At 39.1% G+C, this 12,351-nt stretch overlaps 1 protein-coding gene across 1 annotated transcript in view; it reads left to right on the top strand.

Moving 5' to 3' along the window:
* Nucleotides 1-12,351, top strand: part of MAOA (monoamine oxidase A) — a 70,994-nt gene that overhangs the window by 22,218 nt on the left and 36,425 nt on the right. The window contains exon 3 of the mRNA XM_006148866.3: nucleotides 8,343-8,480. Within this exon, the coding sequence (XP_006148928.2) occupies nucleotides 8,343-8,480 (138 nt within the window). The remainder of the gene's footprint in view (nucleotides 1-8,342; nucleotides 8,481-12,351) is intronic.

The following is a 12,351-nucleotide window of genomic DNA, read 5'->3' as shown; positions in this document are numbered from 1 at the left end:
TGGACTGACACACTATCCTGGGTAAGTCTATTTGCACTTTACAGCTCAACTTCATCGTCTGGGCGATAAGACAATCTAAATGTACTCAAAGTACATAATTTTTTTTTCTTTTTTAAAAAACTTTTTATTATTATCATTTATTTCATTTTATTTTATAAATTCAATCACATTATTTAGCTTACAAAGTGAATATTTCAACATGCGAACATTTCTCCCTAGTCCAGTTGATAAAACTATAAAATTATCTTCAACAGATAATACAACATTTCTTTGTCCCATTAATGCTTTGCCTTCTTATTTTTCTTGTAAATGTCCTTCCTCAGACTCTACCCTTTCACACAGACTATATCTGGTATTCACATCCATTTACTGTGTTTCTACATCCTTTAGTCAATTAGTTTCATTCATAGAGTGCAGACACTTGGTATATATTGAGTGAGGACATACAATATCTCTCCTTCATAGCCTGGCTTGCTTCACTCAGCAGTAAATCTTCCATATTCTTCCACTTCCTGTCAAAAGCCATGATTTTTTTTTTTTTTAAGCATTAGGATGGAGCTCTCATGATTGAATCCTGGGAGTATTATAAAGAAAGGGTATGAAACACACACATGGACACAGACATGCACTTCTGCCCTACTCTGTCTTGCTATGTGATACATGAGCAAGAAAACCCTTGCCAGATGTGTTCCCAGGACCTTGGACCTCCAAACTGTGAGATGAATAAACCTCTGTTCTTACAAATCATTCAGTTTCAGATATTCTGTGTTATTATTCACAGAACAGACTATAACACTTTGCTAGAGCACACAAAGTGGTAAGGGCTGAGGATGAGCAGTAAGGACAAAACCAGACCATTGAAGTGACTGAAAGGAGCAGAAGCATCTATGTAACTAGAAGATGTTTTAGTTATACTAAGAACTGAATGGCTTAGTCAGCGATAATAACAATGACTTAAGCAATGCAAGCATTTAATTATTTTACAGAAGAAGTCTGGTGGTAGATAGTCCAGGTTGGTGCAGTGGTTTAGCTGTGTTGTCAAGGCTTCAGGCTCTTGCTCTTTCTGCTCTGCCATTCTTTGCAAGTTGGCGTATTGCCTTGTGTTAACAAGATGGATGCTTGCAAGTCTAAGCATCAAGTCCTCATTCAAGGCAGGAAGGAGAGTGAAGGTGCAGCACCAACCTTGTCTGCCACAAAGTTTTTACTTTGCCTGAAGACCTCAGCAGACATCTGCTTTACTCTTATTGGCCAGAGTTAGGTCACATGGCTGTTCCCAGCAGCTAAGGATCCTGAAAGGCAAGGGTTTAATGTTTCTAGGCAACATAACAGAACCGGGCACGGGACAAGGAAGATGAATAGATATTGGCATAGCTAACCAACACCATCTAAACTATGATATTGTACCTGCTTTCTCAGTCACTCTATGCTATGCTGCCCTTCTAATCATTTGCTTCCTACCTTTTTAGGTATGCGAGGATATATCATAGGTCTATTTCTGCTTTGCTAAACTCTAATAGTGCTCTTCAGTTTTGCTACTCAAAGTGTGGTCTGTGAACCAGCAACCTCAGAATCACCTGGGAGCTTGAAAGAAATGCAGAATCTCATTTATCGATAGAAATGTGAATCTGCATTTTGACAAGATCCCAGGGCGTACTACAGAAGTGCTGCTCTATGGAGTATATTTGCTTGCTCGCTTTAAAGTAATGTAAATCCAGATTAAATTTATTTGGAGAATTTCTGAGTACTCTCTCAGATATAATCAGCTGGGAAGCTATTGGTCTGGGAGTGAGGACACCAGGATTCCAACTCCTGTGTTGGACTGACACACTATCCTGGGTAAGTCTATTTGCACTTTACAGCTCAACTTCATCGTCTGGGCGATAAGACAATCTAAATGTACTCAAAGTACATAATTTTTTTTTCTTTTTTAAAAAACTTTTTATTATTATCATTTATTTCATTTTATTTTATAAATTCAATCACATTATTTAGCTTACAAAGTGAATATTTCAACATGCGAACATTTCTCCCTAGTCCAGTTGATAAAACTATAAAATTATCTTCAACAGATAATACAACATTTCTTTGTCCCATTAATGCTTTGCCTTCTTATTTTTCTTGTAAATGTCCTTCCTCAGACTCTACCCTTTCACACAGACTATATCTGGTATTCACATCCATTTACTGTGTTTCTACATCCTTTAGTCAATTAGTTTCATTCATAGAGTGCAGACACTTGGTATATATTGAGTGAGGACATACAATATCTCTCCTTCATAGCCTGGCTTGCTTCACTCAGCAGTAAATCTTCCATATTCTTCCACTTCCTGTCAAAAGCCATGATTTTTTTTTTTTTTATGGCTGAATAGTACATTTTTTAATTCTAATTGAAGGCAGTTTGTTATAGTGCCAAAGAAGGTTTGCATATTCTGCCTGTTTGTCCTTATTAGCTATGATTCTTCTGTCATTTCTGAAAAAAATATTCTTTCATTTTGGAGAGAGTTATTAAGTTGTCCCTTAGCCTTAATTTCCTTATCTTTAAAACCTTTTGGTTATTAAATAAAATCATCAATCATGTGGTAGATTTACAGTTAAGAACAAGTTTCTTTGTATAAGGGAAATAAGAATTCCAGCATGCTTGTTCCCATCTATGTTATTGGCCCAGGCTGCTTTGCCATGCTACATCAATTATATGTCAGCACCATACAAGAACTATTATTAATGTATTCATCATGATATTACATTCCCCTTGGGTAAATGAGAAAGGAATCTCTGAAATGCTTAGAAAGTAGGACTTAGCAGTTATATTCCAAATGACTAGATACAAAGGAGCAACGACAAAAATGGTATTTAATAAGAAATGGAATAAAATATTGATAGAATTGCTTATTATCAACTGGTAGAATTGATAATAGCATCATCCATTAGAGTAATTTGGGGAGGAGATGCCATAAAAAGTAGTCTGGATCTTTAAGTACTAAAATATACAATTTGGTATTGTTACTTGGCAGCTGTTTAGATGGATCATCCATTAGTTTTGAACTTCCAAATTTTTCCTAGCACAATAAAATTTATCCATAATTCTTCAGGATCAAATTAATAAAGTTGAAATGCCCACAGAACCACCATAGGGATAGTATATTTGTTTCCTAATAGAGTTCCATGTTTATAGCTTCTTCAAAAGCTGAGTAATAAGCTCTATATAAGGATAGTAAAGACTTAAGTTAATGTAGCAGTATACAATATTATATGTGCAGTATCATCATGCTAAACCTGAGGCACCTCATTTAAAATGTTTCTACTTTGTAAAGGAATGTTCTGTAAAATGCTCCTTTTGTTTCACTACTTCACTTAATGTTTAGTCAGTTCTCTGTTGTTTAATAACAGTATACTACAGACTAGGTAATTTATAAAGAATAGAGGTTTAGGGACTAGCAGATGACATAAAGATTATGTCGCTGAACTTCCAGGTATTACATTAAACACCAACCGCTGTTTGAGTCTGGATCTAGAGGCTTAAAATGCACACTGGGTGCATGTGTATGTGTGCCCAAAATCCTGAGAGGAGAAGGGATTGCAACATGGCCATCCCCTGGGGAGTTATTTCTTGCCACTTTCTGTCTCCCTGTCTTTCTGATGAGTACACGTGCCCTATAGCAAAAATCTCTCTAAAAAAATTAATTAATTTAAAAAAATAAAGGTTTATTTAGCTCATGGTTTTGGAGATCTCAGGTCAAGGGGCTACACATAGTGAGGGTCTTCTTGTTGGGGGAAATTTCCAGCAGAGTCTTGAGGTGATGCAGGGAATCACATGGAAACACAGAGCCATCAGAAAGCTTGTGTGTCAGTGATTGTGTCTGGGTCCTTCTTTAAAAGCCACCAGGATTTGGGGCCAGCAGGTGGCATGGTGGTTGAGGGTGCTGGACTCCCACATGGCCGACCACAGTTCAAGTACCGAACCTGGCGGCTTGCTTTCTCTCTCTTACTCTGTCCCTCTCTGGTCAAATTAAAATGAGAGAGAGAGAGAGAGAGAAAGAAAGAAAGAAAGGAAGAAAGAAAGAAGAAAAGAAAAGAAAGAAGGACAGTCAAATAAAATAATTCTTTTTTGGGGGACCAGCAGTTGGTGTAATGGCTATATTGCTGGATTCCCATGTAGTCAACCACGGTTCAAGTCCCGGACCTGGTGGCTTAAAACTCATGCAGGGTGTGTGTGTGTCTGTATGCCCAAGATCCTGAGAGGAGAATGGAGGAAAAGGTATTTCAGTGTGGCCATCCCCCCTGGGGGGGTGATTTCTTGCTTTCTATCTCTCTGTCTCTAAGCGCATGCACCCTATAGCAAAAACCTCTCAAAAAATTATTAAAAAAAATTTTTTTTTTTAAGAAGAAAAAGGCCATCAGGATTCGGTCATGAGGATCCTACCCTGATGACCTTATCCTAATCACCTCTCAAAGGCTCCACCTCTTAAAACTATAGTCAGATTACGTTTTTAACCCTCTTAATCCCGTTATAATACAACCAGATTTCAACATGTGAATTTCTGGGGGGACATGTTGAAACCAGAGGACTTAGGATAATTCACTTTTAAGATAGTATCAGTGTTCTAAAGACATCATGTTTGGGAAGTCCTTAGAGTCTTCTTGCTGTCTTTTTAAATCCTAGAAATTTATTGCAGCACTAGCCCCAGTGTTGCTTTTCAATCCTAAAATGGATGTTGGTGACTAGAGAAGATTTGGAGGGTTGCACTGATTAATAAAAGAGGCTGAAAGTGTTAGGAGAGACAAGTTAAAGAAGTCAATGAAGCACTTCATTTTTGGTATTATGGAAGAATGGAAACCCTGAATAACTCTTCCTCTTGAGATGTTTCTTGTCCCTATGCTGTCATTCTCCACTGAATGTAAGCTCCCTAAAGGCAGGCATGATCATTTTGTTTGCTTATGTAACAAGCTGCTTGAACAGTGTCTGGTATCTTGTAGAAGCTCAACACATATTTGATGAATGCACAAATGAATCCTCAAAGCAAAGTAAAAACATAAAGCCTGGGAAGTGAGTTATATAGTAAGTAAATAACCAAGAAAGACAATCAATGAAACAAAACCTGATTCTTTGGAAAAACTTATTAAAGATACATCAGGACCAGCAGGTGATGCGGAGGCTAAGGCAGCTGGGTCCCACATGACTGATTCTGTGGTTTAAGTCCTGAACCCAGCAACTTGAAAACTACACCAGGTGCATGTGTGTGCATACCCAAAATCCCAAGAGGAAAATGGAGGAGAAAGAATTGTGATGTGGTCCATCCCCCATGAGGTGATTTCTCATTTTCCCTTTCTCTCTTCTCTCTGTCTCTCTCTGGCAAGCACATATGCCTTGTAACAAAAACAAAACAAACAAATAAAATAAACAAAGCTTCACAAGTCTTTGATAACATTTTTCAAGAAAGAGAAAAAAGACATCCCAAATAGTAAGAGTTGAAAATGAAGATATAATAGCTGATGTCAGAAAGAATAAATAAATGAGGGAACCAGCAGTTAGCGTAATGGCTATGTCGCTGGACTCCCACGTAGTCGACCATGGTTCGTGTCCCGGACCCGGTGGCTTAAAACTCACGCCGGGCACGTGTGCGTGCGTGCCCAAGATCCAGAGAGGAGAATGGAGGAGAAGGGATTGCGGTGTGACCATCCCCCCTGGGGGGGGTGATTTCTCGCTTTCTGTCTCTCTGTCTCTCTCTGTCTGTCTAGCAAGCACACGCGCCCTATAGTGAAAAACCTCTCAAAAAAAAAAGAATAAATAAATGAAAAGAGAATGTTATGAATTTTAAACCAACAGTTTTGAAGCATACATGAAATGTATATATTATGGAGAAAATATAATTTATGGAAAGGAACAGTGATTTAAGAAGAAATAGTATTATAGGCTGTCAGATAAGAGCAGGAAATCCAAAGACTCAAACAGAAAGTGCATCTAACATCTCACACATGACTGTCACGGGTTGCAGCCAGAATCCCCTGGTGCTAATAGGGGAAAGGGTACCTGATTTTTACTGCCTAAACTGTAGGCACTGGACCAGGCAAAGTCCCTATGTGCATGCTCACACCTTCAAAATTCACACTGGCCATATGTAGGACTAAAACAGAGTAAAACCTAACCCCATTCCTGGTGCAATAACCACCTGTTAGTCTGCCTGCTCAGACATCTCCTATGTGCACTATTAACCCCCCCCATACTTTTCTCATGGCTGTGGCCTTATTTGTATCTCAGGATGGATCTCTAACATTTGAGATCTGGGCCCAGGAACGAGTACCCCATCAGGATGCCCCCCATCTGATGACAATAGAAAACATGAATCGTGCTTTAATCTCAAAATAAATTGAACCTGTAGTTTGATTTTCCCACAAAGGAAACATCAAGCCTAGATAACTCTGTAGGTGTGTTCTACCTCATGTTCAAAGAACAGATTATTCTGTTTATATACAAACTCTTCTAAAGACTAGAAGACTATATGATAACTAGTGAGATTATCAATACATTAGTGAAAACCACAAAGGCAGTAGAAGAAAGGAGAATCACAAGTTGCTTATGAACATGATACAAAAATCCTAAACAAAATGTTAGCAAAACATGCCTGGCAATAGAAAGATAATATATGGGTTTGGGTAATCCCAAGGAGGCAAGATTAAATAATACTAGACGATCAATTTTCTAGAAATAACAGATTAGGTAAATTGTACCAAAGTATAAGCAGACTAGACAAATTGCACTGTTTATACACAAATCCACGCATGTGCAGACATACATGCACACATACATACACGCACCTTCAAAAGCCTCAGAGTGTTGATAAGGTGGTAAAGAATCACAGGGCCAATATCCAAAATGTATTGATCTACTTCTCTTCTGGGTTGGGACTTGGGGGAGTTGGTGGAGTTGGTGACAATTGAAGGTGCTGCTAGGAGGCTAAGCAGTGCTTTCCCTTGTCCTACAAAGCTAAGTAACAAACAGTCAAGTCCAGAGCCCAGCAGAATATATGTGTAAGGGGTGAGGTGTTGGCCAACTCCTTATGCTTTGGGTAGGCTGCATCCTAGGAGTAAGGGTGAACTGCAAGCAACTAAGCCACATGTGCATTTCAGCCCAGCTTCAAATTATCTCAGGCACAGAAAATGGAATAAAGTTTTCTAGTATCATTAGTGTCCTAGGCACTGGGCAGAAGCAAACATAAATCCTGACTAAGTGAGATATAATCGTCCAAGGATTCAAATCGTTTTTGTATTTCTTTAAGTACAATAAGTGGCATACAATAAAATATAATCAGGAAAACAAAGAGCAAATGCAACATGTATAAGAACTGATATAAACAAAAAAATAGAAATAGAGCCATACATAGTAATTACTAAAACATGGAGGAGCTGTAGCTCATTGATATTTAATTTATTGATTAAATTATAGGGAAATAGGTTAATAAACAAGCTGAAAAAAAGTGGAAGCTACATTTAAGAGGGGAAATAAACAATTTTAGTATCAGAGGGTATGCATATTTGTAAATAATGTAGGCATATGAAGATTTTTATACCTTTTTGTACTCTTTTCCTATGATCTAGTCTTACATAAAAGTGTTTTAAAATAGCATCAAGGGCCCATCATTGTGGGGATATTTAAGACTTTATCTGGTGGCACTGAGGGAATTGGGCTTCTCTAGTAATAAAGCCAGGGAAAAGTTTATATAACAACTTACATGTTTTGCAAGGTATCTAAATCAGCGGATGTACTAGTGTGCTTTATTCTTTATGTATTGCTGAATGGGTTGCATCAAAAGTTCTATGTATAGGTGGGGGCACTTGATGTTGTGTGTCTGACAGGGGTGTGCCCCAGTTCTCAAGTGGAGGAGGAACTAATCTTTTCAGTTACACTTTATAGTGGAGATGTAAGGCATAGTTAAGCTTTAAAAACTAAATGGGGTTGTGGGACCAGCAGATGATGTAATGGCTATGTCGCTGGACTCCCATGTAGCCAACCATGGTTCGAGTTCCAGGGCTGGTGACTTAAACTCATGCTGGGCGTGTGTGCATGCGTGCCCAAGGCGTGCCCAAGATCCCGAGAGGAGAATGCAGGAGCAGGGGTTGTGACGTGGCCATCCACCCTTGGGGGTGATTTCTCACTTTCTGTCTCTCTGTCTCTCTCTGTCTTTCTTAAAATTGCACATTCCCTATAGAAAAAAAAAAAACAAAAACAACTCTCCAAAAAAAAAAAATACCAAAAAATAAATAGGGCTATTTATATTTATTTTAAGTTTTTACTAAAAGCATTTAACCACTTTTTCTTTTCTTTTCTTTTCTTTTTTTTTTTGCAGAATGAGCATGTTGATTACGTAGATGTTGGAGGAGCCTATGTGGGACCAACTCAAAATAGGATCTTACGTTTGTCCAAGGAACTGGGCTTAGAGACCTACAAAGTGAACGTAAATGAACGTCTGGTTCAGTATGTCAAGGTAAGCCTGACTTTTTCTTCTTTTTTAATACCAGTGGGGGAGTATTTATTTGAGAAAATATTTGGTATGTTTCGTTTTTAGGTATTTTCTTTTTTCTCAAAGCAATAATAAAAATGGGACTTTCAACTTTAAAGTACTAGTCTGTCCTTTTTTTTGTTGTTTGTGTTTATTATTTTTTTTCATTTTCTTTCTTAAAAAAGTCCCTAAAGATTCCTGGAATCACTGTGTGAGATCATGTCTTAGCTTGGCCCTCCTCTGTGTTACCAGCTATGTGTGTCACAGGCTAGACCCCACTCCTAGTCCAAGTGGAATAGGCATGGGAGGCCCTCAACACCCCTAACGCTTTTGTATCTACAACTGACATTTTCATGTGCACACACATACACCCACCCACCCACACACACATGCAGGCACACATCCCCAGCCCCAGGCAACCCCTTAGTCACTTTAGAGGCAACCCTAAGGACCCAAGGAACATAATAGCTTCAGTCCAGGTCTTTAGCCTTTGAAGTGGTTTTTCATCCTGACTCTTACCTGGCATTTCTTTAAACACTTTGATAATTTCCTCTGTACCTGGCCTTGACTCTTGGGAAGTCTAGCTCAGTTGTGCAGTTTCCTACTGTTTAAACAAGAGATTGTTTAAACTCTAGTTGCTGATATCCACCCAAGAATCAGCAGCTGTTGCCAGTATTATTCTTTGTCATTGAAGCCAAACACAGAGCAGCTGGAGTCTGGAAATGTGCCTTGAGAAATCAAATTTCCGATCTGACATTGCAGCCCACTTCCTGGAACCAGTGTCTCTAGAGCAGGGGTCATTTACTCATTCCAGTGTCAGGGTTCCCATGCCAGTAATCACATCACTTCTCAATAGACACTTCTCCCCCCATCTCCACCACAGGCAATCATTGCAGTCTGGAGGCTGCAGGGCTTAGGGAATATCCTGGGAGTTACAGAGACTTGTGATGCATGCATACTGATACCCAATCAGGGGAGATGAGAATCTGCAAATTCTGATAGCCATGTGGTTTGAGATACCTAGGAGAGTCTGGCAGTGACACACATGAAAAAATAAACCAGTAGCCTTTAGACAAACTGTGGGTTCAGAGGTCCAGGGAGGAATTGTATTCTTGCATTTAATGTAGGGAGAGAAACCAAACCCTTTGCACTCAGCTACTAACAGTCTTGTAAATTTTCTCTCCACCCCTACTGGGAAGCAGATGAGTATGATGCTTATCCTGGAATCTGAGGAGATTCATGCACATCTCTTTTCTCTATGAGATTCAGATGCTGAAATATTTTTATTTTACCTGGAGGGTAACATTATAACATTAAATAACTAAGTGCTTTTTTATGTGTGAACTCATTAAATCCTTATATTAACCCTGCTTGACACGCATGGTTATCCTCATTTTACAGATAAGGAAACTGAGATTCAAAGCAGTTAGTAACTTGATAGTGCTATAAAACTAGTCATGGTCTACCTAACCCCTGAGTGTACACTTCATTATCTCAGTATATGGCCTAAGAAATGAAACCGAGGGTCCTGAATGGAGGTGTGCTGGGCCCCCAGTGTTGTTGGACCAAACACATATCTCTTGTAAAGTATTTCACCATAAATTTCACTGAGACCTAGCTCATATGATGAATAGGTGCAATTATTGAAAGATCACTTTTCTTTTACCTTCTTACTCTTCTTCCACTTCTTTTGTGTACATTTTGAAAGCAGGGAAAAACTGGATATTTGTAGGTATGTCCTCAAGCCAGGTACCTGATAGTATTCCAGCTAAGCCTTCTCTAAAGCATGCTGTTCAAGTGAGATTTTATAAAACATAGGCGGTTTTTGTGAGTAATTCAACTCCGCATTGTTCTTGAGAGAGCTAGGTGGGAGTTAAAATGAGAAAAATGCTGTTTGAGAATTTTGTCTTTGCTTGGAGGTTACCAAGACATCCCTGCATGTTAACAATAACCTTTCTAACAGGATATTTTGAGATATGTCTCTGTAGTCAAGTATTGGGCTTTCACATATCTCTGTAATATTTTTGGCTTTACCAGGAACCCTGATTTCTAGAAATTTAGGTGTGATTGATCCCTACTTTGACAGGGTCCTGTTGCAAGCTTTAGTAGAGGATGAACTCATGGCAATTCTTAAAGAGACACTATATGCTATATCAGGTGCCTCAATTAGAAAAGAGATGTGATAAACGCAACATCCAGGGTCACTTCCCCTTCTTTGTTGCTGCTGCGGAGTCCCTCTCTAAGGTTAGGTTCACATCATCCCTAATGGTCTTATTCCTAAGGGAAAATGCAACTTCAGCTTTCTGGAGGGGAAAGCCACTCAACTTCTGCCATATTTTCTTTCACAATACAAATATGGCCGAACTGTTGAAGAATCTTCTAGAAAAAGGCATCTCATCATGGCATTGGACTTGGTAGCTTGAGGTTGCTTTCAAGAATGTCAGCATTATTAACCTCTGGATCTTTGCCAGTACTTAGGCATGCACATTAGCACAATGATAATATTAAATTATAATTATTAAATATTCGGCATGTGGCAGGCTTGATGCTAAAGGCATGCTTCACCTGTGCTTTGAACAATAAATAGCACATTTAAATCATAGCCAGGGCGGTCAAGGTCAGTAACACTCCCTTTGTAAAGATAACACTGGCTTTCCTTTACTGAGCTCCTAGTTTGTTCTAAGCCCTATGCCAGGACCTTCCTCTGCATTATCTTAACCCTACAAGGACCCTAAGGCAAGGGTTGTAGCCACATTTCATAGAAAGGGTCTAAAGGTCAGAGGCCAAGTAATCTGCCTACATGAGTAAGAACCACTGAGCCAGAATTCAAATCAAGAGCTTTCAACTTTTCCATGCTATGTTTTGCTATGCCAGATTCCAATGTCAGGGACTGTGGACTACAGGCAGCTACCTTACAGTTTATCCTTGTCCTGGTTCTGTTCTAAAGGTTACTTTATGTTCTTAATTGTGTTCCCATGTGTGGTGCCATTGACCATTTTGCTCAGCCCTCTGGCCTGGAAGGCCAGAAGAGCAGTGTACCAGCCTGCTACAATATAATCACTGTGCCGTGGCTACTGTGTGATGGATAGTTAACAGGAAATTTGCCATTTAAGTGCCAGATGATGAATGTTGAAGCTCTATTTCGAATATTCATACTTACTTTCAAATAACCACATATTTAAGATACTAAACATTGTTCCTTTTCATCTAATGAAAAGACAGAATAGAAATACTTTACTGTTAAATCATCTCCTCATATAATTTAACCTTTCAGAGAACACATATTTTCACCCAAGACAGAAATGTTAAGGCAAAATAACAGTACCCAGTGGCTTGAAAAATCCCACCAGGCGCATGTACGTGTGTGCCCAAAATCCCAAGAGGAGAATGGGGGAGAAGAGATTACAGTGTGACCATCCCCCCCTGGGGGGGGGGGTAATTTCTCACTTTCCTGCTCTCTGTCTCTCTTCATTGAGTGCATAGACTCTATGATGAAAACCTAAAATAAATAAATAAATAAAAAATAAATGTAGTGGATTGGTAAAAGGTTAGTTTATTTTATCTGAATGAGTGCCATTTAGCTAGTGTTTTCTTTCTTTAAAGATACCTTATTTATTTCTTCTATGAAAAAGGGAGACAAGGATATAGAAAAAGAGAGACAGGGACAGGTATCCCCAACAGAGTGTCCATGCCACAATTTACTCCTAGCCTCAGACAGCCTGGATCATGGGCATGCAGTTGTATTCGTGCCTGGTGTTTTCAAGGAGACCTTGGGACGCTAACCTAGTACCTTTGTGTATGACCTCAGCATCACAAAGTGTTGTGTTACCCCTGCACCACCATGGCTCGCCTGCCA

The sequence above is a fragment of the Tupaia chinensis genome, unplaced genomic scaffold, assembly GCF_000334495.1.
Source record: "Tupaia chinensis unplaced genomic scaffold, TupChi_1.0 Scaffold000248_1, whole genome shotgun sequence".
NCBI lineage: Eukaryota > Metazoa > Chordata > Mammalia > Scandentia > Tupaiidae > Tupaia > Tupaia belangeri.
This window is presented reverse-complemented; position numbering and strand designations above follow the sequence as displayed.